The sequence below is a fragment of the Lytechinus variegatus genome, chromosome 14, assembly GCF_018143015.1.
Source record: "Lytechinus variegatus isolate NC3 chromosome 14, Lvar_3.0, whole genome shotgun sequence".
NCBI lineage: Eukaryota > Metazoa > Echinodermata > Echinoidea > Temnopleuroida > Toxopneustidae > Lytechinus > Lytechinus variegatus.
In genome coordinates this window covers 25,343,469-25,369,255 of record NC_054753.1, presented here as the reverse complement: position 1 = coordinate 25,369,255, position 25,787 = coordinate 25,343,469, and the positions used below count along the sequence as shown (strand labels likewise).

Genomic DNA, 25,787 nt, shown 5'->3' with positions numbered 1-25,787 from the left:
AAATGTCATAACTTTCTTATTTTACATCCGATTTTGATGAAATTTTCAGTGTTATACTTGTTGAAATTTTCTATTTTTATTCAAATCAAGGTTTTGTTGTCTTTTAAAACAGTTTGAAAAAAAAATGATTTTAAGTTGTAACTTGTTTTTGTGGACTACAAGTACGTTGAAACCATAGAGATATAGCCCAATTACTAGCTATGGTTGAAACTTTCATGTTTTTCCTTTTTAATTTTTCTTTTTCCTTACCGTACGTATTTGCAAATTAATATAATTAGGTCGTGTTGCATGAATGTTGGTGCCGTGTCCCGTCGCAAACTTTTTGATATAACCTATGTCTCATTAAGTCTAAGCCGATTTTAGAAGCACAAAAACTTCATTAATTCGTTCGGTAAGTTCTAAGGAAGCGATTTTTTATTATTGCCTGCGGGGGGGGGGGGGACAAACTGAGACAATTTGGTTTGTCTTGATCTCGGATCGCGCCGGCCTACGTAGCCTGGGGCGTTTTGGGGAGTGAAAGTTATATACTGTACGTATGGAGTCACTCCCCACTAACGCCTGGGATTCCTCCCTATACTTCCCCACATACGGGTACAAAACCAGAAACTTTCGCCCCCGAGAATTCTACTTTCCCTCTAAAAGATCTAGCCCTAAAACATGTACATGGGGTCCAACTTCATTTCCAACATTTCAGCGATATTGATTTCATTTTTAAAGAAGAATTCATTAAAAAAACGAGAGATTTGTTTTGAAAAGATGGAAAGAGCTTACTTCCGTGTTTACGTCGCCATCTTGATTTCTTTGTCTTCCGCTTGGCGACAGCACGCAAATCACGGGATTTGCGTGCTGTCGCCAAGCGGAAGACAAAGAAATCAAGATGGCGACGTAAACACGGAAGTAAGCTCTAGTCTTTCCATCTTTTCAAAACAAATCTCGTTTTTTTAATAAATTCTTTAAAAATGAAATCAATATCGCTGAAATGTTGGAAATGAAGTTGGACCCCATGTACATGTTTTAGGGCTAGATCTTTTAGAGGGAAAGTAGAATTCTCGGGGGCGAAAGTTTCTGGTTTTGTACCCGTATGTGGGGAAGTATAGGGAGGAATCCCAGGCGTTAGTGGGGAGTGACTCCATACGTACAGTATATAACTTTCACTCCCCAAAACGCCCCAGGCTAGGCCTACGGCTACGACTACATCACATGTACGTTTCTACTCAACTCTCTACGCCTACGGTACAGGTAGCTCTGCTCCGCCCATGGCCGCGGGCTGGCCTAGGCTAGGCCCTAGACTCGTCTAGACAACTGGCAGCCGTCTGTTTCAAGAAGTTTTTAAACATTTTTAAAACAATTTCTCCTTGTACACCGATGGCTCGCTATCGTACAGCCACCGTTAGTTGGTTAAAAATGCAAAATCCCCTCGCGACAGGGGTCAGGGACAGGGTGACCATGCATGCCAATTGCCATGTCGACTAGGCCTAGTACTATTTCACATAATCATGAAATATGGGACAATCGGCAAACAAAAAATAAGCAAAGAAGGCAGTGGTCAGTTACGAGACTTGTGTCAATTGTGAAAAAAATATGAAGAATTGTAAGGGAGGGTGAACAAAAGAATGAAGGAGAGAAAGATAGGAGATGAAATTAGAAGAAAGAAAAAATAAAGGAAAAAAGAAAATGAATAAAAGAGAGAAAAGGGTTTCTGTCATTCTTTGAAATGAATAGGGGAAGATTAAAAAATGTGTGAAAGATAAAAAGGAGGCAGAAAGAAAGAATGAAGGAAAGAAAAATGTTTCCTTCATTCTTTGAAAGAAAGAAACAAAGAAGAAAATCAGGAAAGGAGGAAGAAAGGAAGGGAAAGAAAGAATAAGGAAAAATTAGAAGGAAAAACAATATAAAGAATAAAAGGAGGGAAGAGTGAACGGAGGAAAGAATGAAAAAAAGAGAAAATAATGGAAGGACAGAAAGAATTAAAAACAAGGAGAGGAAGGGAGAAGCAAAGAAAAGTTTAAGGAAGAAAGAATGAAGGACATTAAAAAAGGAAATTTAATAAGAAGGAAAGAAAGAAAAATGAACACAGAAAGGTTCAGGCAGAAAGATTGAAAATAAAGATAGATGGAAAAAAAAGAGGCAAGCAGGAAAGAGAAGGATGAAGAAAGAAGGATAGAAAAGAAAGGAAAAAAGTTCAAACTTGAAGCAAACAAAAACAATCCAATCATCTAACAAAAATCGTAATGATATTTGGTGTTTTAATATATTTTTAAAAATAAAAAAAACTAAATATTTTAGAAATGAACTTGCAAAAGTTTAGTTATCTATTTCATTGTCTCTGCTTCGTCATCTGTTGGTTATTTGACGAAAATTTGTCAACTTTAAAAAATTATCAACTACATTTTTTTCAATATTCTGAAATATGGGACAAATAGGCGTCCTGGGAAGGGTTTGTTGGGACTCCGGGAAGGAGGAGCAAAATATGGGACGATCCCGGGAAATATGTGACGTCTGGTCACCCTGCCAACGGGGCTCATCGATTTTTGTCTTTATTTCATAAAAATACATAAAAAGAACTGTACCAAAATAAAGATTATTAATATTATTCTGTTTTGGCCTGAAATGCACCAAAACGGGGAAAAATAAACTTAAAAGGGGAAAAAACAGTGACTTACTTTGGCTGTCGCACAACTTCACTTCCCTGTTTTATCCGAACTTAATACAAAGACATAAGGCCATAGAGTCCCTGACCCTGTACAGATCGCGCTAGAACTTCGGTCTCTGTATTTGGTGAGTGGAGCCAACGGAGTTCTGAGGAGCAACCAACATAACAGAGACCGAAGTATTCGGTCTAGGGCCGGCCAAGCCAGGCCAGGGGTCAGGATGCGCCACGGCCACAAAGATGGCGGTGTGAAAACCAGATTTTGACTACCAGACTGGAGCAAGCTGCCAATGGCAAACTTAATTTGATAGTGCGGCATTATCCTGGTTTAAAAGTTTAAGTCACCAGTCCGTCATCCATGTTTAATTTCGTCGGCGCTGGCCTGGTAGCGGTGGGGAGACACTTACATTGACGAGTGGATACCATGCGTGACCAAAAAAACACGTAAAAAGGCACCCATGGGTACAATACATAATGCGTGCGAAGCTGAAGGAATATAAAAATAATGCACATAACACATGCAACTCTTTCATGGGATTTTGCCCAATTAAAAAAGATACAAACACTGTCTAAAATAAAAATGTATTGTGCTATGATGACACTTGCCAAACCATCTGAGGTACCTTTGCTGACTTCTCTTCGCATTTTGTTCCAAAGAAATTTTATTTTTGTCTTGATCTTCATGTAGATACACGTAGATAGCGACAAAATCAGTTTTTGGCCTACAGAGGGTGTGCGATTTATCTTCTTGTGAAAGACACTACATAGAAAAGACTAGGCACAAAAATTATTTTGCACGTAAATCGATGAAAGCGTTACGCGAAGTCGGCAAAGTGTACATGTACAATCTTTTCATTGTCAAGACTTTATTGTAATCACTCATTCAATGAACAAGGTTATGATATTACCTCGTTCTCAGTTAGAAATCCATGTGTGGCAAAATAAGGTTGGCAATGTTGGCTTATTTTCTCTTTTCCTTTGGAACAAATGCTTGATTGTTTTACTTCGCATGTCTCTTCCACGGAAATAAAAGGAAGGACGTTGGTGGCGCTAATACAATTCACAATTGTCAGCTCGTGGCCATTTTATAACTAGAAAATATCTAGATTCTAGATTCATTGTATGCGAAATTCCCATGATTGTTTGATAAAATATAAACACCAATAAATGCAATAACTTAAAAAAGTACTCTTTAGATTATTTTTGCTAACGAAAATACTTTTTGGAAAACATTCAAAGCGATGACAAGTTAAACAAAAAATGAAAATGCTACGTGCCTTGAATGAAGCCAGCATTGCTACCGCTTGTCGACGAACATTCCACCCACTTGCTCACTGCAACCATCCTGCCTGTGGGGAATCTACAGGTAGGACTAAGGTTTGCCAATGCAGTACACAACACACACTTTAAAAACTCATTAAAATACCACTTATGTGACCCAAAATAATAATATCCATGCTGTTGCAATTTATTTTTCATTAGTAACTTGGGAATAATTTTTGTATTTACCAGAGCACTCAATTTTGAATTTTGGGCATATTTTTGTGTACGCCCTGTATTGATGGAAAGTAATATGGCAAAAAAAAAATAATTTTTCAATCTCTATTTTTAATTTAGAAAAAATAATTAAAATAATCAAATTTACTTAAGAGACAAGTTATATGATGAATAGCTGTAACTGACAATGTCAAAAAAATCAAGCATTTGTCCTTAGCCTTGAGGACCCCGTCATGATGTTTTTTAATATGACATCTACTATACTTCATCACGAGCCTTGACATCCTGCCCATGCGGTCCTCAGTGAGACATCAAAACAAAGATGGATTTTCCTCGAAAATCCATCTTTGCCACAATAATTGTTTGAAAAACGTAATTTTTTTTCCAATTTGTAAGCCTTTATACTCTAAATGCATGTAAGTGCCTTGAAAAAAAAAACAAATAGAAATTTTTTTTTTTTTGGGTAGCTAATTGTGCTAGTACAAGATTCTAGGCCGACCTAGTGTATATTTTGGACGTTCTTATGTCGACAAGTTGAGAGTGCTAATACAGTTTCGCACCACCGGCCGATCTGGCGATGCTAGGAAATTTCAGCTCAAATTTTGTCAGACTTTTTTGCCAAATATCTATCTTATCGATCCTTGCCCTGAATTTCAGCCACATCAGGGATCGGGATCGACATTAAATTTGAGTTCAGCTGCCATATGCTTTGGAATGATCAGGGTTTTTTTTTTTCAATTTCAGAGTGGTTGGTGTGTCGAGTTCTTCACTTGCAGGAAACCTCTATCACAGCCATGGCAGATGATGAACCTGAGAAAGGATATACATGGGAAGGAGATTACGAGAGAACTTGGTAAGCTGAATTTTAAATTAAATAAATTGATATAGGCCTAAGAGATTGGAAATTATACTTGAAAATTTTGACAAATTTATGTGTTCACTTGCTCTGATTCTGTTTTTGAATTGTGGTGAAGTCTTATGATTTTTTGGTGAAAATTTATGATACTGTGTGAGTGAAAAAAAAAACACCTCACGAATCCCCAATTTAAGAAAAAATATGTCATGAATGTATAATCATTATATAATGGCTGGAAGGAGTATTTTCTCCCAAATAATGTGATACCATATTTATGCAGTATGTATTCTCGCTTCGACGATCAGGAGATATTCTTTGCAGTGATGTCAATTTTGATTTGCGCCAAAGTAAGGCGGGACTGCAATGAATGAATCCAGATGCCAATGGTGTCATAACCCTACATGAGTTAGTAGACATATTTGCACATCCCTTTTCAATGAAATTAACTTGAGAATTAATACTAAATTGTGTATATGTAAATTAGTAAAAAAAAAGGTGTTTTGAAATTGACTTTCATGCAATCCTTGTAGGATTATGACATTATTGATCCTTTGCACAATTACAGGGAAGCGCTCCAAGAGGATGAAGAAGGGTCGCTTCAGGCCACTGTGGATGACATCATCCAGAGAGCCAAGAGGAGGAGGCTGGAAGATAAACCCAGTAATGTCAGGCTTGGTATGGTAAGTTCAGAGGTCGTAGAGTTTGTTTCACAGATTTATTTGCCATATCCTGTCAATTTTCTGATGGTGGTGGTGTTGGTACTGATCAGTGATCATTATCTCTATTCTCGTCATGCTACTATGAATGTCATTAATGGCGCATATTAAAATACTGGAAGATAGGCTCAGCAATGACAGGTTTGATGTGGTGTGGTAAGTCCAGAGGTCCCACAGTTTGTTTTACAGATTAATTTGCTGTATCTTGTCAATTTTCTGGTGGTGGTGGTGTTGGTATTGTTCAATATCTCTATTCTCGTCATGCTTATTCGAATATCATAGATTCTGTTGGGTTTTTCATAAAACTGTAAGTTACGAATGGACTTTACGCACAGCTGGTGATCCTTTCTCTTTCTTGCGCTAACTCATACCCCTATGTAGGAGACTTGGCTTCCAAGAACATGTTCCAGTGCATTATTTTGTATTAGCTGTACTGTATGATCAAAATGACATAAACCATTATTGGCAAATAACACTACAATTCAACGATGAATGATGAAACTTTGTAAATAAACATTTTGAATGTTCAATGTTCTTAACATTTTTTCAGGGAAATAAAAAAACAGATTTACAACCTCTATTGATGTCCAATGCCATGTTTCTCAATATGAGAATGACTGATTGGGTAATATACATATCTCTCTAAATACTTTCCATAGTCATCATTTCTCAAGTATTAACACAAATTTGTAACAAGATTGAAAATCTTAGGTTTCATTTCAGTAACAACAAAGAAATAATACTAGTAGTTAAATTTATAGCAATTGATAGCCATGATTTTTTTTGTTTTGAGTCATCCTTCAATACTTCTTTGTTGTATAGAATATGCCCAAAAATGTTGTGTAATTACATGTAATAAAACATGTTCACCAGTAAAAAGAACAAATGATTCTGCACTGGCTGTCTAATCTCATTTAAAATTCTAAAATTCACAACGTGGGCATAAGAGTAACCAAGTATCACTGAACATCTTGTGCGAGTTATAGTAGTTTTCAAAGTCAGCACTGCTGCTATTGAATTGCGTGATGCAGGTGAGACGGCCAGAGGCATTCCACTTGTTAAAGAATATGCTCTAGCAGAATTTCAAACATGGTAAATGTCAAACAAAACATTAATTAAACAGTCCTAGGTGCGGGGCTCGCTCTCCGTAGTGACCGATACTTCGTGGATTCCTTCGCTTACTCCGACAGATGCAGTTATACCACGTGCAACCTGAAGTTCATCTGTGTCTAGATTTCGAAGTAAGCTGCTGGAAATTCCACTTGGGTGTAATGAGGAGTTGGGGGTGCTTGTATGATTTACATGTAGAGGGGACAAACCTTGCTGCTGCTGTGTCTGGGCTGATGGACCATGACATTGGGAGTTCTTGTTGGAATACTGATATTGCACCTATTCTGGATCCATGGAACCCCAGACTGATGTTGGGTTTTGGACACGTACTGGCCACTGGTGGGGAGGTGGCTGCCATGTTGGCTGAGAAGTGACCCTGCTGTAGGATTCACTGCCATGGCCAATAACGTCGCTTTGGTGTGTGGCGTCATTCTTTCTGATCGCTCTGTACAGGACATCCATCATTTCTTTTTGAGCACGTCGGCAAACGTCATGCCGCAAAGTGAGGAGGGTTGATCTTATCCACTCAGAAAACCCAAGTCGCTCCTGACCTCCTTTTGGTTGTAAATGAGCCATGAGCTCTTTCTGCGTTGTCATCAGGTCGCAACTGCGTTCTTCCAAAGTGCTGATGATATTCTGCTCGCTCATTTTTCTGCTCTTTGATGTCTGCATTTTGGGGAGAGTTAAGTTGTTTGGCTGTCCTGATTCTGATATCAGTTCGGCATCTGGTTCAGCTTCAACTTCAGCAATCTGAAAATAAATCATAAGTCATCAACTTATAAGTAAGAAAATAAGTCAATGAGAAAGTTCTTTTTTGAGCAAGTAATCAAAAGCAAGAAAAAGGGGAAGGGGTACAATAACCTTCGTTTTCGTTGCTAAAATGCTGTTGCAAAATGGCTTATACTATAATACGATGTCTAGTTTTAACATCAGAAATTGTTAACAATAATATTTTAGAAGGGCTTATCTTCCTCTTCCCCTCTCCTATATAAACAGTACCAACAAATGTACAAAACAATGAAAAGAAATACATTTTTGAAGAATTACATAAATATTTGCTTCAAATATATAAATTCACCTATTTTTGTGCACTAAACATTTCAATTACTCTTGTGATTAGTCAGGTCATGTTCACCCAATCTTTCAAATTTTGTAATTTGACCTGAAAACTGGTCAGTACAAGCACTTTTTTGTAAAGAATAAAGTATGAACAGACATGTATGCATGTACTACTCACATTTTTCAATGGTCTCCTGTGGACTGCTTCAATGTGCACTCTGAGAAAGCCCAAATTTTCCATGACCCAAATCTCTCAGTTAAATCACTATTGCTTTGTCCATATTTCGTTCTCAATATTCATCCAAGACAACTCCTCATGCTGGCATACCAGGTCTTGAGGTTGTCTGCTGACTGTCAAAACCACTTGTTTATTCAATTGCCAGTTACATTAGGATCTTCACCTGAAGACCTGGGCCCCATCTTAAAAAAAGTTTCAATTGATCCAATCACTTGTAACTCTATGGAAATCCATCAGTGTCATAATTTTTTTTACAGGAAATTTGCAAAATGTCCTTTGTAAACAAAGGAGAACACACCAAATTGTCAAGAAATCAATGAATTCATGGATATACATTCATATCAAGACTTTTTTTTTAACAAACATGCATTTCATATGTTGACTTTGCTGGCTTTCCATAGTTGCGATTGACCGGATCAATCGCAACTCTCTGTAAGACGGGCCCCCAGGTAATTTTTACCTCGTGGATAAAAGCACTTAAAGCTCAGCACACCCTATGCAATCCACTGCAACACTTTTTTCTAATGAATCACATTTTGCATTAAATGTGATGATTCAAGAAGTAAAATTATTTTATTTGAAGTTTGGCATTATATTAGGAATAAAAGAAATTCATAATTTTGCTTTGCAGCAAGGCTTGTAGTCAGAGTAAAGTAAAAATTGGCTTCAAGTCGCGGCCTATGGTGACGTCATTGCGACTTGATATTGAATTTACTTTCATTCCTACAGGGAGGCTCGAACTAGACTGAATTTCAATTTCAGTATAGACCTACCACTATTCTGAACTCTGAACACTAACATTTTCTTATTTGGAATGTTCGTATCAAATATCATTACAATTTCTTGAAATTCGGATCGCAATGAATCATATATGGTGCGCCGGGTTTTATATATAAATTGTTTTTCATTTTGATCATACGTTTGCAATATTCCTTCTTTCAGATGCGTCATCTTTTCATCCTGTTGGACAGCTCGCGTTCTATGGAAGATCAGGATCTGAAACCCAATAGATTAGCTTGCTGTTCAAAGGTAGGTTACCTCCATGGAATTATTTAAATAACCGTCGGCATGAACTCCAATCCAATATCTTTCAGTTGCTCTCTTTATAGAATATCAAAGTGACCCACCCCTTTGTACAGCATATTGATGGTTTCATATGAAAGTCCATGCACCAGGGGGCCATTTCAGAAAGCTGATCGTAAGTTAAGAGCGACTTTAAAGGGATGCTCCAGGCTAAAAATAAATATACTTCAATAAATAGAGCAAAATTCACAGAGCAAAATGCTGAAAATTTGATCAAAATTGGATTACAAAAAACCAAGTTATTGACTTTTAAAGATTTGTATTATTTTGGTGAAACAGTTCTAGGCATTTCCTCATAAATGTTCATTAGATGGGCTGATGATGTCATATCCCCCATGTTCTTTTGTATTTTGTTATATGAAATTAGGTTTATTCAAAAATTTTCTGCCAAGAACTAAAACAATTGAATTGACAACTGATGAAGTGCATTAGTTATCTATTGCCGCAACTTATTTCATCATAATGGAGACACATCATCTACACATGTATGAAAAAATGAAACGATAATGATTTCATGTACTAGTAATAAAATCAGAAAATGGAATGTAGGTCCACCTAATGAATATTCATGACAATGTACATATATAACTGTTTAAAAAAAATATTGGTAAACTTTAAAATTAAATAACTTTATTTGTTATATAATTTTGATGAAATGTTCATCATTTTGCTCAGAATTTTACTCTATTTGTCAAGATATAAATATTCTCAGCCTGGACCATCCCTTTAAGAGCAGCTGGTGAACCTTTCTTGTGGTAAATGATATTCACCGTTACATGTTCATTGATGATGACTTAGCTCGTGAGAAAAGTTCACCAGTCATTCTAAAAGTCACTCTTGTGGATGGCTTTATGAAACAACCATCAGGCTTTTTTCGAGGGTTCTGAGTGAGAGACTTGAATTGTTAAGCAATAATTGCAATCTTAAAATTTTTAACCATTTGAAATTGGTTAGAATCAGTAACTGTGTACATGAATGTCTGTAATAGCCTGTGGCAGCTTTTCTGTGTTCTTCACTTATTTACAATTGGTGATATCAAGTCCAGTGTTGGTGTCGGAAGCACATTCGGATTGCATTTCCTAGCTCTAAGACCTATTCTGAGTTTACACAAATGATCCAGATCATATATTGACAACTCAACACCTGAGTGACTTTCAGGCCCATCTTCATTTTATGTTTGGTGTTATATTTGTGTTAAGAATTGACATAACACCAGCACCTAAAGGTCAACACTGAACTTGAAATCCCCTAATATTGCAATCTGAAGCAATTAGGATTGCATTTCCTAGCTACAAAACCTATTCTGAGTTTACACAAATAATCCAGATCACAGCATTGGCAACTCAACACCTAGTCAGTGACTTTCAGTCCCATCTTCATTATATGTTTAGTCATATCTCGGTTAATATTGTAGCGGCCGCCGCTCTCGCTTATTTCTTCCATTCCGACCTCTACGTCAGGATGGTGTTCAGTCTGTGGTGGATCACCTGAGCTTTTCTCTATTTCCATTTTTTTGTCTATCTCAATATTTTCCGAGCATGCAGTTTCCAAGATAATTATAATAAAAGAGTGGAAGAAAATGCTAGAGCGGCTCGCTATAGTTTATTTGCAATTAAGGGTCGTTTCGTCAAAATATATGACTATGGGGGTACACAGCAAAGAAATTAAGACACAGGGGTTTGTGACTCAGATTTTAGTTTCAATGGCAAAAAGAAAAATGGTGCACTTTATTATTCAAATTGCATAAATATATATATACATGTACTTTACTCGCCACTGTTACAGGTAAACAATGTCTAATATTTAGATAAGCTCTAAGATGTTTTGTTATCAGAGAAATAAGGGCTAATTATTAAACTTTTATTTTGGGCATCCAAGTATAAGAATTTTCCAAATGTATAACCGGCGTCTAGCTTAAGAGAAAACTTCTATTTCCAGCTTCCCAGTCTCGACATTCGTTTCCACGTCTGTTCCGGCGTCGATATATACGAAGAGATTGATTCCTAGACTATTTACTTCAGGTCGCTCGCCCAAAATAATTATTAAGAAAATTTATATCATAGCAAGATCTATACTTTTATTAATCTGGACCTCTATTGGGGAATTCTCATATTCAAACATACGGGTCAATATAGGGACTTAATTCAATTCATGCATATCGAGGTTTCCAGCGTCTATATGCCTTGGCTATAGGCTTGTTTCCTGCGTCTGTTTACCTTTCCAAGTTTTCCAAGTCTTCCCCGTGGCAAGCCTTCCGCAGTCAGATTTCCGTTGTTTGTGCCAGCCCCGGCGACTAAACGTATCTTATTTATATGGACAAATTGCGGACGTAGGTGAAAACGGTGCGCCGAGCGGGTTTGGATAGCACACACACGTCTACGCGCAGCGTATAATGTACAGAGAACTCGAACTGTGCTTTATTGAAGCCAGTTTATTCACAATTTCTCGTTTATTACTACAAAACATTCAATAAGTCGATACATTTCCAAAAGGATATATCTTTTTGCACTGAAATATATACAGAACAATTCATATCAATAATCAAAAAGATATGAAATAGTCAAAAATCTATCAAAATCGACCAGCGCTGCGATCGGACGTACTGTGCATTCCAAACGCTCATCCGCACTTATGCAAATACGCCGGCTGTGCTCTTATGCGAATTATGTACGTTCATAAACACAGCCAGCGATGAATTATTCAATCTATATCTACACCAATTCGATCATAAAAACTGCAAATCAACTTATCTCCTAACATTTCTTCATTAAAAACTCAGGCCTCATTTACAAAACTAGCTAATACATTAATCATTTTAGAATATGAAATCTCAAGTAATTTCTAATAATAACCGAAAGACATAATACTCACGGTTGAATGAGTTATCGCGACAGCTATGAATAATGAGTAAACAATAGTCATGCGCAGGGCTGATTGTTTACGTCACGATCCTTGGTGTGGGATCGTTACAATATACTTGTGTAAAACCAATTGTAAATAACCTTATACCAACACCAAAGTGTCAACACTGAACTTAAAATCAACATTGCAATATGAAGCCGAGGGCATCCTGGAATAATCATTGCCATTGCTTTAAAAGAATATAATCATTTAACACTTACTCCTTCTAATCATGCCAATAATGAAATGTTTATAACTGAAACTTTTCTGCTTCTCCTAATGCATCTTTTTTAATTTCATTTTAGAAAACCGTCTTTAAAATCATATCCGATTGATAATCACTGATTTATAACATTTTGTTTATTTATTTTCTAGTTGTTGGAGGATTTCATTGAGGAATATTTTGATCAGAACCCTATAAGTCAGGTAAGAGATGATATGGTTAATGAATGAAATGGAATGAAATTAATAAAATGGTTGGGAATAATGTGTTGAACATTGTTATATCTTATTCTTATATTATTATTGAGGCATCGTGGTTTAGTGGATATGACTCCTGTCTTTCAGTCTGAGGGACATGGGTTGTATTCCCAGCCATGGCGTGTTTTTGTTCAGCAAGAAATTTACCCACATTGTGCTGCACTCAACCCTGGTGAGATAAATGGGTACCAGGTAAGAAGAAATCCCTTGAATGCTTGAGGCGGGGTAACAATAACAGCCCTTTATATCCTTGGGCAATAAGCGCTTCATAAATCCAGATATTATTATCGTTATTTGAATTCATACATGTATATGTGTCATGTAATTAAAGCATATATTGACCACTAGTTTGAAACAAAATGAGAGGTAATCATTGTACTTACATGCAATTCTAGTTCAGTTTTTAATCATTATTAGTTGGGAAAAGCTCTGAGGAAGCTCAATAGATATTTTACATGGAATTTATATTTTGTCTCCCCCTTATAGGTTGGAATCATCACAACTAGTAATATGAGAGCAGAAAAGTTGACTGAACTTGGAGGTAAGAAATAATTGCCTTCTCTTTAAATTTTTTGTATTTTTTAACAATTTGCTGATAACAAACCTGACAAAGGTTCATGCTTGTTATCCTTGTTTTATATCATGTCGTTTGATTATCTTTTATGTTGAGGTTTTAAGGTTTTTTTCTAATCCTAGATCCTTTTTATGAAGCTGGTTATTTATTATTTTATCAATGACGGGTTACGCAACATTTTCGATAAGCTACCTAAATCCTGTTATTTGATTAGCTGGGAGCAAAATTGATATAGAATAGCAGCTTTTGTTAAGGACAACAAGCTTCATGGAAAAATAGCCAAATTCCTTTCAGAACTTGAGTGGTTGTTTAACTCTAATAGAGCTGGGTTATTTAGACGTGTCTCAAATCCGGATGGGGCACATTCTGCCCCCCTCCCAAAGATTTTGGCTGTCCAAAGTACATTTTCAATAAAAATGGCATGCCAATCACTCATAACATAGTACATTTTCTCAAAATGATGTCTTAACTAATTGATTTTGCTAAAATGAAAAAAAAAGGGTTAAAACTGAATTCCTACAAATTTATATAGCCCGTATTCTGAAGTCAGGTTTAACTTAGACCACGGTCTAACTGTGTGTTAAATTATAGGGAGCCCAAAAATAAAAATTATGTTTATATTGTAAATTTCTTAGGTTCACTATTTTGTTTCCTTTTGCTTTCATAATAAAAAAAAAATACTTCAGTTATCATTCCCAGACAATTATGAACTATGTACATGTCACAACTTTAAACCAGGGTTTAATTCAAACCCGAGTTCAAAATACGGGCCTATGAGTTTATATATGCCAGATGAAATGTTAGTATTGTTAACTGCATTTGGTACAAAGTAGTTATTGTTGTTCTTTCTTTCAGGCAATCCCCAGAGACATATCACTGCATTGGAGAAGTGTAGTGAGAAACCATGTATTAAAGAACCTTCTCTACAGAATGCATTAGAGTTGGCTGCTGCAACCCTAAGGTACGTTACGAACACTCTTGGGAGAAATTTTGTCTGAAAAGTTCTTTTAGTTAATTTTCTTCTGAACTTTTGTTTTATTGAAAGAGTCAGAAAGAAGCAAGTCTCACCTTTTATACATTTTCATCATTAATTGCAATTTTTCCTTTCTCAACCTTAGTACTCATCTTTGTTGTCAATATTGCTCTTGTCATTACTTGTTGCACTGTTTATCTCCGTCTCCAACTTTTTAGTTCTCTTCCCCTAATTCCCCATCATTTTCTTCCTGTTTTTTTCACCCTTTTTGGTATTCACTGTTTATTGGACATGTCTTTGATGCAATCAAACAATTAAAGCAAAAATTTAGATTTTGTGTTTTTGTCTCACCTGCATAGCAGAGTGAGACTATAGGCGCCACTTTCCCGACGGCGACGGTGGTGGCGACGGCGGCGGCGTCAACATCAAATCTGAGGATAAGTTTTTGAAATGACATCATAACTTAGAAAGTATATGGACCTAGTTCATGAAACTTGGCCATAAGGTTAATCAAGTATTACTGAACATCCTATTAGAGTTTCATGTCACATGACCAAGGTCAAAGGTCATTTAGGGTCAATGAACTTAGACCATGTTGGAGGAATCAACATCAAAATCTTAACCTGAGGTTAAGTTTTTGAATGTCATCATAACTTAGAAAATATATGGACCTAGTTCATGAAACTTGGACATAAGGTTAATCAAGTATCACTGAACATCCTGCGTGAGTTTTATGTCACATGACCAAGGTCAAAGGTCATTTAGGGTCAATGAACTTTGGCCGAATTGGGGGTATCTGTTGAATTCCCATCATAACTTTGAAAGTTTATGGATCTGATTCTTGGACATGATAGTAATCAAGCATCACTGAACATTTTGTGCAAGTTTCAGGTCTCATGATTAAGGTCAAAGGTCATTTAGGGTCAATGAACTTTGGCTGATTTGGGGGTATCTGTTGAATTACCATCATAACTTTGAAAATTTATTGGTCTAGTTCGTTAAACTTGGACATTAGAGTAATCAAGTATCACTGAACATCCTGTGCGCATTTCAGGTCACATGACCAAGGTCAAAGGTCAATGAACTTTGGCCGAATTGGGTGTAACTGTTGAATTACCATCATAACTTTGAAAGTTTATGGATCTGATTCATGAATTTTGGACATAAGAGTAATCAAGTATCACTGAACATCCTGTGCGAGTTTCAAGTCACATGATCAAGGTCAAAGGTCATGTAAGGCCAATGAACTTTGGCCATGTTGGGTTTTTTTGTTGAATAACCATCATATCTCTGTAAGTTTATTGGTCTAGTTCATAAAAAGTGGACATAAGAGTAACCATGTATCACTGAACATCTTGTGCGAGTTAGAGTAGTTTTCAAAGTCAGCACTGCTGCTATATTGAACCGCGTGATGCAGGTGAGACGGCCAGAGGCATTCCACTTGTTTTTTCAAATGTACCTAAGAGCAAATTTGTAGCATTTTCATGTCTTTTTGCCATTCGATTGTCTATCAGGGTAAAAAATCAAATAATTTGAACATTAACAATCAGGATTCCTGGATTATCAAGATTCACAAAAAGTCATCTTAGTCACATGACCTACCAATTTGGTGGATTCACAATAAGGTGCCCCATTTCTCAGTTGCAGAGAACAGGCCAATTTCCCAACTTCGCGTGTCAACATCGCGCGCAGACGCAGGTAGGGCACAGTGCTAGTGTACTGCGATGCTTCAAAAATGATAAAGAGTTGGCAAAAGCGGAGGAACAATTCACCGAAAATGGTGTAAATTTGCAAAGAAATATGCGGCAAATTTCTCTCCTATCTCCTGGACCCTAGTAAGCAGCATACGCAAGCCGGTCGAGTCGTGTCGGCCAGTGCAGCATAATGGCATGCTTGCACTAGCATGCAACAAGTGTCAATTTTCCCATGAGGCATTGCAAATTTAGGCCTGTCCGCTGCAACCGATAAGACTGTGCACCGTATTGTGAATCCACCTAATTGTTCGAGTTTTACTACCCGGCCGGGAGACGGGATTCCTATGTATTTTTAAAAATGAAAATATAACTTTCTTTTATTCTTTTCAGACACATGCCCGGCCATGCTAGCAGAGAGGTCCTTGTTATCATGGGGAGTTTGACTACATGTGACCCTGGGAACATTCATGATACGATACAGGTATTAAACAACTTTTCAAACACTGTTTAACCAATAAGTATTTGTTGAAATGCAATCCACATTGGTAAAGGTCAGCTGTTCAACTATGCCCCAAATTGGTCAAAAGTCAACTGCTAGGTTATATTCACATAGGTTAACAGTAGATTAATCATATACTAGCAAAATAAGGTTTTAACACACCTAAAAGAATTTTATTCCCCCAAAAAAGGAAAAAAAAAAGAAAAAAACCAAGCTGATACAGGTGAATTGCTTGAGGATTATGGAATCAGTAGAGAATGTTCACTTATTAGCTGCAGTGCTCATACATTTTGGGACAGTACATGAGTCTGGCATGATTTTTCAGCAGAATCCTTCAGCTTATTTCATTATCAATTTATGATGTGTCTCTTCTTGTGTTCTATGTATATGAACAAATTGCTACTGTAATTTCTTGCCAAATGATGATTATTGATAAAAAAAAATATTTTGATGAACCAGAGACACTGCATGATATCTATAATTTCCATTGTAATTCAACCCCTAGGCCATGAAGGATCATAGCATACGTTGTTCTGTCATTGGTCTGGCAGCCGATGTGAGAGTGTGTCGAAAACTAGCTACAGTTACGCATGGTAAGGGACTCATGTTTATAATACCTGTTTCACAAAACATCTTGTAACCCATAGTCTCCTTTTCTTGCTTTTTTAAGATAAATGGCAGTTGTAATGATTTCAGAATGAGTTTGTACTTAAAATGACCACACAAGTGTCTGTTGACAGGAATGAAATATATGTGCCAAAGGATTCTTGAAGATGTTGTGTTATTGCTGAGAAAATAGCAAAATAAGCATGGGATTTGAGCCAAATGCAGGGTATTTTTCCAACCAATAACGATACACTGTCACACATGCTTTTCCGTGTTGTTGATTTTCAGTGTGATCGTTTTGCAGCTTAGATTTCATGATTTCAATAAGTTCTACTAATGTAACTTTATCAGATCTAGAGCCTCTGTGATAAACTGACAATTAACCTTGAACTCACAGACTTTCTCATGAAGTCAGCATTCACTACAACTACTTTCACTTATCATTAATACAATGAAACTATGCCTGTGTTATTATCAGAGTTTAATTGCAACATTTGTCTACTTACATTTGCACTGTCATAAACCTTTAGAACAGAATTTCTTGAAAATGGAGTCATTTTCTTAGAACATAAAATCTCTAAAATTGACCATGCATTATACAAATGCTGACTTCAGAAGTAGAATTAATATCTTAGTTTTGTTTGATTCAAAGATAAGGACCATTGATATGTTGGTGGTGTACGTTTTTACTTAAGTCATAAGTCTGAAGTGAGCTGTTTGCTTTTCTCATGTGGAATAAGTTCATAAAAGATGCTTTGGTCCTCTGCTCCTGAAGGAAGTAACTGCATTTTCTTTGATGTTGCAAACTACATGTACGTTTGTGTGAATGAAAGTAATTTCTTTTATTTGTTTCATTATCTGATAGGTACATATGGTGTAATCCTTGATGAGACTCATTTCAAAGAACTTCTCATGGAACACACCACACCTCCCCCTGCAAGGGTAAATATCACATTTATCATAAAATCATTAACACCACCCTAACATCTTGGTGGAAATTATGGTGAAGCATCTGCTGTTATTGATAATTGGCATCTATATAGCGCTTTATCAATCTACGACTGTTCACAATTATTATTACACGGTTACTGGATTCATAGCATTCCAAGCAGCCTGTTAGGCGCAAACTGGCTAAACCAACCACAATGACGGTTGTTTTTTACTGGTACCCAATTAGCACCTGGGTAAGAGTGACAAAGTGTGGATTGACGCCTTGCCATAGCGCGCTAGGCCATGGTGGGATTCGAACACACGACCCTCTGATTACAAGGCGAGAGTCAGAACCGCTACACCACGGCGCTTCCACATGATATCAAGATTGCAGATCACATTTTGATTCATCTTGATATCATATTTTTCTGAAAATTTCTGTGCAAATCCTGTATTAATTTTAAATCTATGATTGCAAAAAGCTTTGAGTGTTATACATACATGAACCCCTTAGTGCGGAATAATCCTTTATCTTCCCTATATTTGGAACACTATCAGGGATCAATTTCTAAATGTTGTTGGTGTAATGATAATAATATTTGTATAGTGCACGTATCCACCTTGCTAGGTGCTCAAGGCGTTCCTATATATTACCCTGGCTAAGCTTAACCCAGCACAGCTTTTTGAGGAATTACTTCCTGCCGGTACCCATTTACTCTACCTGGGTTGAGTGCAGCACAACGTGGGTAAATTTCTTGCTGAAGGATAACACGTCATGGCTTGGAACTGAACCCACGTCCTTCAGATTGAAAGACGAGTCTTGACCAAGACGCACCCACAGGTACCCCACCCCCCAAAAAAAACATTAAAGTAGACCCATATTTTGTTTCAGGTTATCATGCATTCTTAAGAGATCAGTTCTGAATTTCCACTCTTATTTAGGATGTAATTGGATTCATTTTTTATTCTTTACTAGAGTGTGAAAAGTAATTTGATATTTTGTTTCTGAACACAGGCCAACACAGAGCCATCACCTATTAGAATGGGTAAGTACAGATGAACCTCTATTCTGCATTATCTGATTCTCTTTCAGACAACAGAATTTGTTTGGCTAATCCAAAAGTCAACTTCAAAATGTTAATGATAACCATAACATTTTAATAATGATAATAATAGTAATAATAGCTGGATTTATATAGCACTTTTTTGCCTGAGGATACAAAGTGCTTGCTATTATTACCCCGGCTTTAGCTTGATAATAAGATAGGCTTTATATATTCTGGTATGAAAAAACGCTTTGATTTAAGCAAGTATTTGACTTATAGAAGGCAGACCTCTGAAGACTTATTCGTATTTGTATAATTGTTTCTCTCTATCCTCTATTAAAATTTTTAGGGCAATTTTGAAGATAAGTCCTGTAATTTAAGCAACTAAGTGCATTAGGAGTAGCATATCTTGAAGAAAATAAGATGTATGATATTTTGACAATTAACCTTGATTTAAAAGACTTTCTCATGAATAATTGTCTGCTGCAACTACTGGCTTTTACCTTTAAACCTAATTTAACCAGAAAATCATATATGGAATTACAGTGATTCAATATTTTTGTTGCAGGAGAAGTTGAAATGAGAAGTCTAAGATGACATTTGTATGCTCTTATTGCATGATGTTCTTTCTGATTAAAAGGAGTACACAAGTAATTAAAAAAACTCAAAATACTTTTCTTTCCTTTTAAAATTATTGTTATTTTATATTATTCTGTTATTTGTTAAAGAGTATTTGATGAAATCATCCTGAGATAAGATCTTTTTTAAAAACAAAACAGTAGTTATGTTTTTGTGTGTTTTGTATTTAGGTTTTCCTCAGCATGTGCTTCACACAGACAAAAGCAAAGTCAGTGCCCCATCTATGTGTATGTGGTATGTATTATGATAACTTACTAGTGAATCTCTCTATATTATCTTTTATTAGATTATCCCATAGGCTATATTCAATTCATTATATTTATTTAATTGAAAGCATTACTTAAATTCAATGTAATCACCTTAATCCTAATTCAAGTCTATTTCAATCTCAAATCATTCAGTTCAAAATTAAATCAGATCAAATCATCTTTGAAATTAGTTGTGCATATAATGTTCTTCAAAACATAACTCTTCTCGTTTACAGGTTACTAACATGAAGCAGCTTATCAGATTAAGGCACTTATAAAAATAAAATTCATTGGAAAATGCATATCAGGGATATTCATTGGTATGAGAATTGAAATATGTGTTTCCATTTTATTGGTTGGCATTGTACTGAAAGCATACATGTTTTCATTTCAGCCATCTTGATGGTAAAAACTCAGAGGGCTTTGGAACCGGTGGATATTTCTGTCCTCAATGTCAGAGCAAGTACTGTGAACTGCCGGTCGAATGTAGAGTGTGTGGTGAGTCAACATGAATAATAATGCATTTTCATCACAATCATTTCAGCATCCACAATCGTTTTGGCCAAATTTTTAAATAAAGTCTCACAAATTCTATTATGAAAGTACTTTAAATTTTAATGATAGACTTGTTGAAGTGTAGATGAAATCTCTTGCTCAACCAACCACTTTCCACTTTCAAGTCTCTAGCTAGGCACCAAGAGATAATTTTGTCACATTCTCACACACCTTCCCCTCAATATTTATATAGTGAAGGTCTTGTATGTACTGTATATGAAGAATCCTTTGGCATTTATCATTTTATTCATGTACATTCAGACACTTGGGTGGTTATTTCATTTTCTTGGATTCTGTACAAACTTTTAAATTGTTACCACAACTGCCGTTTATCTCTATCTCCATCTGTTTCTCCTCCACAGGGTTAACACTTGTCTCGGCTCCTCACCTTGCTCGTTCCTTCCATCATCTCTTCCCGCTGGACAGGTTTGAAGAATTTAAGAGAGAAGACCATGTTCATCCAGACTCCCTGTAAGTTCAATTAATTCTAGTTGGAATAACATATCTGTACACTTTGCGATTGGTCCGCCACTATATTTTAGAATAAAACGTCGGAACATTTTTGCTGGATCTCTAGATATGTAACAAGGTTTCTGTTGTAACCCTGACGTTCATCAGTCACTGTTGTTGTTTCAATGACAAGTGTCAAGGTATCTGTTGTAACCTTGACTATTCTTCAGTCGCTGTTAGTTCAATGATAGAGTGTAAAGTGTCAAAGTATCTTGTATCCTTGATGTTTCATCAGTCACTGTTGTCGGTTCAGTGACACGTGTTAAGGTATATATTATTACTGACAAAATGATCGCACATTGGTGAGCTTTCGGTTTTCAACATTGATGTTCTGTTAGTCAGTGGACAGCTTGTCCAAGACCAAGAAGAAAACTGGAGGAGACTCCACAAAGATATCTGTGAAGTCAATGTTGGAGATATGTTGAGAAGTACTTAGAGTTGCTCTCTTTCAAACAGTCCATACATGACAAGGATTTGGGTTTGTTGGTCAGTAGTTTGCTTTCTCCACTGACCTCCTGAATTGATTGACCAATATTTAAACTTTTGTGACCATTGTAGTTTTGTTGGCCAGTGTTGAACATTCACTGTTGCTGTAGTTTCTTCCATTTGTTGTAGGGTATGTGACCACACCTGCATGCTGATGCAGAGATGCAAAGTAGTACAGATTTGCTATACTTAGTACTGAAACATGAGAATACTAATGATTTCATGATAAATACTGGTTTCTTAAGTTCCAGTTTTATGTGTTGTCCTATGGTATTTCTTGAAAATACCAATTTCCTCACCAAAATAATGATTTTCAGCTTTTATAGTACTGAAATGTTCTTGTTCTGGTTGGCAGCTCTGCTGCTGTCCTACCAAATTTGTGTTGGCATTTCTGAGATATTGATTCGGTGCAATTTTGTTCAATTTATTTCCATTCTCCCCCAAAACAAATATAAAACAAACAATATATACATATATACATAATATATAAAATAGCACATTATTTTTTAACATACAAAATATATTGTGACAATGAGGGGTCATGAAAAACAAAATTAGAGATTTTTAAAATGTTTACCCCGAAATTCAGAGTATATATCCTATACATACAAAACCAAGATTCTTAAGTTAATCCCAATTTAGACTGAGATTAACGTACATTTAAATCCATTATCCATTTCAACTCTTTTGAATGATGGGAACTACCATATCACACAGCAGGGTACTTTTTTGCAATTGAGTGTATGGTCTTCACTGTCTGAGAAATGAAAATAACCCATGAAGGCAATATCCTCTTTCAAGTTCTACCAACCAAACATTGCAAGGATTTGGATTTTAAAGGTGTTGCCAAATTTACTTTTTTGTGATGTAGTTCAAATTCCTTGAAGGTATATTGTTTACCGTGGAGGGGCCGGTATAAATGAACAGTCATACACTCACTAACTCACATATAAACCGGGAGAAAGCCGGGAAAAGGTCCTACCTTATCACTTTTTTATTATATCCAAGACACACGTGAACTAGCTCGTTCGGAGGTCTGCACCGTTCGGGGGTTGAGTGTAGGTATTGCTGCTTCTGATTGCGTGTGTAAGTGTGCTGCGTACGGTTTGTGTACTGTGTACACTGGCATGCTCGGAGGTCTGCACCGTTCAGGGGTTGAGTGGAGAATGGCGTTTCTGATTCTGTGTGTAAGTGTTCTGTGTACGGTTGGGGAATGTGTTCAGAGTGTTCCTGCCGGTGGTTCAGGTGATGTATCGAGTAGTGGTGTGTAGTCTGCTAGCTATCTACGTCGTCTGCTTTAACTACTAACCCCCTAACACTATACTTCCCCCCACCCTTAAAAAAAAGGTGGCATATTTTCTATATAACTTAACATAACATAAGGTATAACTCAACTTAACATAAGGTAACCCTAAACATAAAATATATCAACATAAATTTGTTTTTCCTCTTTTTTTGTTTTCTTGATCACATCTTTTTCTTTCTTTTCTTTCTTATTCTTTGATTTTTTCATCATCTTCTTTAATTTTTCCTTTTCTCTTTTCTCCTTGATTTTTTTCTTCTGTGACCTTTTTGTGATCTTTTTCTTTTCTTACTCTTTCTTATTTGTTCATGAACATAAATGTAGCATAAATATATACATCATTACCAGTCATAAGAAAATATTCTTACCTTGTCTCTGCCTTGATATAAATTAAATAAGCTCACTACGCTTATCTATGTACCTAAGTAAAATAAACAAATATTTAAGTCTATACATATAGGATGTTATCAACCACCTTACTTTTCTATTTTTATCAATACATTAATATATAAACAATAAGGGATGCATACAAAATTAATTTGGTAATAAATTATATGTGAAATTATAGGCATCCAAATTGTCTTTCTTGTAATGCATTAAATTATACATAAAATAATTACAATTGCACAGTGGCAGGCAGAGACAGGTGCAGAAGTTTCTGTTTCTTTTGAAAAGATACTGAGTTCCAGTATAAACTTAATGATTTCAAATATTATGGATAAGTCATACTTTCTTTGATGAAAGCGGGTGAACAATACTACTGTGTATACTGGCGAAAGAAAGTTCTCTCGAATCGACAGTTGGGGTGTATAAAGAAAATCATCAGGAACATCTCGTAGTTCCTCGATACCATTCACTCAGAAGTGTTGAATGTTGATAGCGAGTCCATCGAAGACCCTTCGGCAGAGAGAGATTGGAACATTTCCGGATGAAGAGACCACTCAGAGGGGAAGCAATATCCCTGAGAGAGGAATTTGCAAGCAGATTGTCGCTGCCTGGAATGTAAGAGGCAATGGGAACAATCGCTTGCACCGACACCACTTGATGGTACAATATATTGTCTTCTTTACAGCAAGATACTTGGTTCAATTCAGTAGGTCGTCTTCCGTTTGGCAGGATACTTTACGGTATAATTCAGTATATTTTCTTCTGTTCAGTTCAGCAGGATATTTTATTGTATATTTCAGTATAATGTCTTTGTTCAGCATTGTTCTGCGGGATAGTTTATTGTGTAGTTGAGTATACTGTCTTCCACTAAGCAGGATACTTAATGGTATAGTTCAGGATATTGTCTTCCATTCAGCAGGTTATTTTATATTATATTGTCTTCCATACAGCTGGATACTTGATTGTATAATTCAGTATATTGTCTGAATTATCTTCTGTTTTCAAGAAATAAAGAATTAAGTATTTGTCTCTTTAGTTTCCACCATTCGTATAAGAGTATCTGAATATACATAAATGCAGCTGTCCAAGCGAAATCAAAAGGTTTACCCTCTTGAGATATTATTTTAATTTCCATTCTAAAAAAAATACATAAAATATATAAACAGAGCAATATCACAAAATAGGAAACATAATAATTAGAATGAAGGGTCAACCCCCAAAAGGGTGTTGCCTTGTAAACATTTAGGACATACAAAATATATATATATGAATATTGATCAACTAAAGAAGTATCACATTTATTAAACAAAAATTGAATACATGGATTAAAGAATATGTTTTACTTTTCACTTTCATCACCTCCCCAACTTGACACCAGTGCATAGCTATTCTGCACACCTTTCCTCTCTTTTCAATTGACTAATTTTCAAACATTTATATTGTTCTTGCTATATGTGGAAATGAAAACTTCCTAGGTAAGTGTTTTTATTATCATTACTGCATATTTTAATATGTATACCATTCTTAGTGTATGATACCCAAGACAAGCTATATTGTATTAAACTTTTGATTTTTTTAATAGATTCTGTCATGGCTGTCAATCTCACATCAAAGACCAAACGGTAAATATTTCATGTTAGAATATCATTAATTTGAAATGCCTAATCTCTCTACAGCACAATATTTCACTTTTATAAATCAAGGTTGAAGTGTTATTGCTCATTGAACGTTACATTTATGTTTGATTAAAAAATAATCAAAATATTTTTTGGAATTCCCCATAAATGTTAGGGCATTTAAATGTGTTTGTTGACAAATTGACTCAAGAAACCAATCTATTAAATGTTTAAGAAAGGGTAGCGCACATAGGTGCCAACTTGATATTTTTCTATCAGGGAGTATTTCATGACAAATAGGGTGACTCCCCCTTTAAATCTAGACAATCAAGGTAAAACTCCATGGAAACAGTGAGAAATTGAATGTCAATAGTTTATCAAGGTAAACAGTGGCCTACTGGAACCAGGTGGGGAGTTTCGTGTTTGTAAATTAACGTGTGACTGGTGATCCTTTTTTGTGCTTGAGCAGATACACTAACATTTCCATTTTTACGTAATGGCATTGAACTTTCTAGGATTCTCATCAAATCCTGTTAAGTAACAAACTTGGAATCCCAATGCTTTTTGAATTTCAACCTATAAAGATCAAAATTCATTTTTGTTTAACCTATAAAGATCAGACTTAGTGCAAGAAAGGGTCACTAGTCCCTCATACATGTTTGTAACATATGAACAGGTCCGTGCAACATCCTCCTGCTTGCCTATTGAAGAATTTACTAATCTAGTCCTTGCTTTGGAATGGGGAATAATTGTTGATATACCCTAGCTTTTCATTTTGTAATTGTATGTAATTGCAATTGCAAATAGAACTGAAAATATTTGGAGTATGTTTCATCTGTTAATCGTCTAGTCTCTCTACTACTCAGAAAAGTATCTTTGTGTATAAAGTTGTCAATATTTCTTTCTGTACTTTCTTTTAAAGGCATTTCGATGTCCCAAGTGCAGTAAGATATTTTGTCTCGACTGTGAGCTGTTCATACAAGAGTCTCTTCACTCCTGTCCTGGCTGCGCTAGTACCAGACCATCACAATCTCTACACCATCAGACCAATGGAAACAGAATTCTTCACAGCTGATAAAGTTCAAGATTAAAACCTAGTGTGAACGCATCTTACTGACAATACATGTAGAT

The 25,787-nt window shown here is 35.9% G+C and overlaps 1 protein-coding gene across 1 annotated transcript; it reads left to right on the top strand.

Moving 5' to 3' along the window:
- The first annotated feature begins 283 nt into the window (after positions 1-283).
- LOC121427620 (general transcription factor IIH subunit 2-like) lies at positions 284-25,775 on the top strand. Its single transcript, XM_041624115.1, has 16 exons — positions 284-391; positions 4,892-5,000; positions 5,569-5,683; positions 9,069-9,155; positions 12,486-12,536; positions 13,077-13,131; positions 14,020-14,125; positions 16,222-16,312; positions 16,836-16,923; positions 17,802-17,878; positions 18,882-18,912; positions 19,722-19,785; positions 20,194-20,297; positions 20,717-20,825; positions 24,623-24,662; positions 25,579-25,775. Exons 2-16 carry the CDS (start codon positions 4,942-4,944, stop codon positions 25,729-25,731), a joined length of 1,230 nt encoding a protein of 409 aa, XP_041480049.1. The 5' UTR covers positions 284-391; positions 4,892-4,941; the 3' UTR covers positions 25,732-25,775.
- The last annotated feature ends 12 nt before the right edge of the window (positions 25,776-25,787 follow it).

Coding starts and splice junctions, on each gene's coding strand:
- LOC121427620 (XM_041624115.1), top strand. CDS start 4,942: ATGGCAGATGATGAACCTGAGAAAGGATATACATGGGAAGGAGATTAC. Junction 12,537..13,076: donor ATCAGAACCCTATAAGTCAG/GTAAGAGATGAT, acceptor TCCCCCTTATAG/GTTGGAATCATCACAACTAG. Junction 16,313..16,835: donor ACATTCATGATACGATACAG/GTATTAAACAAC, acceptor TTCAACCCCTAG/GCCATGAAGGATCATAGCAT.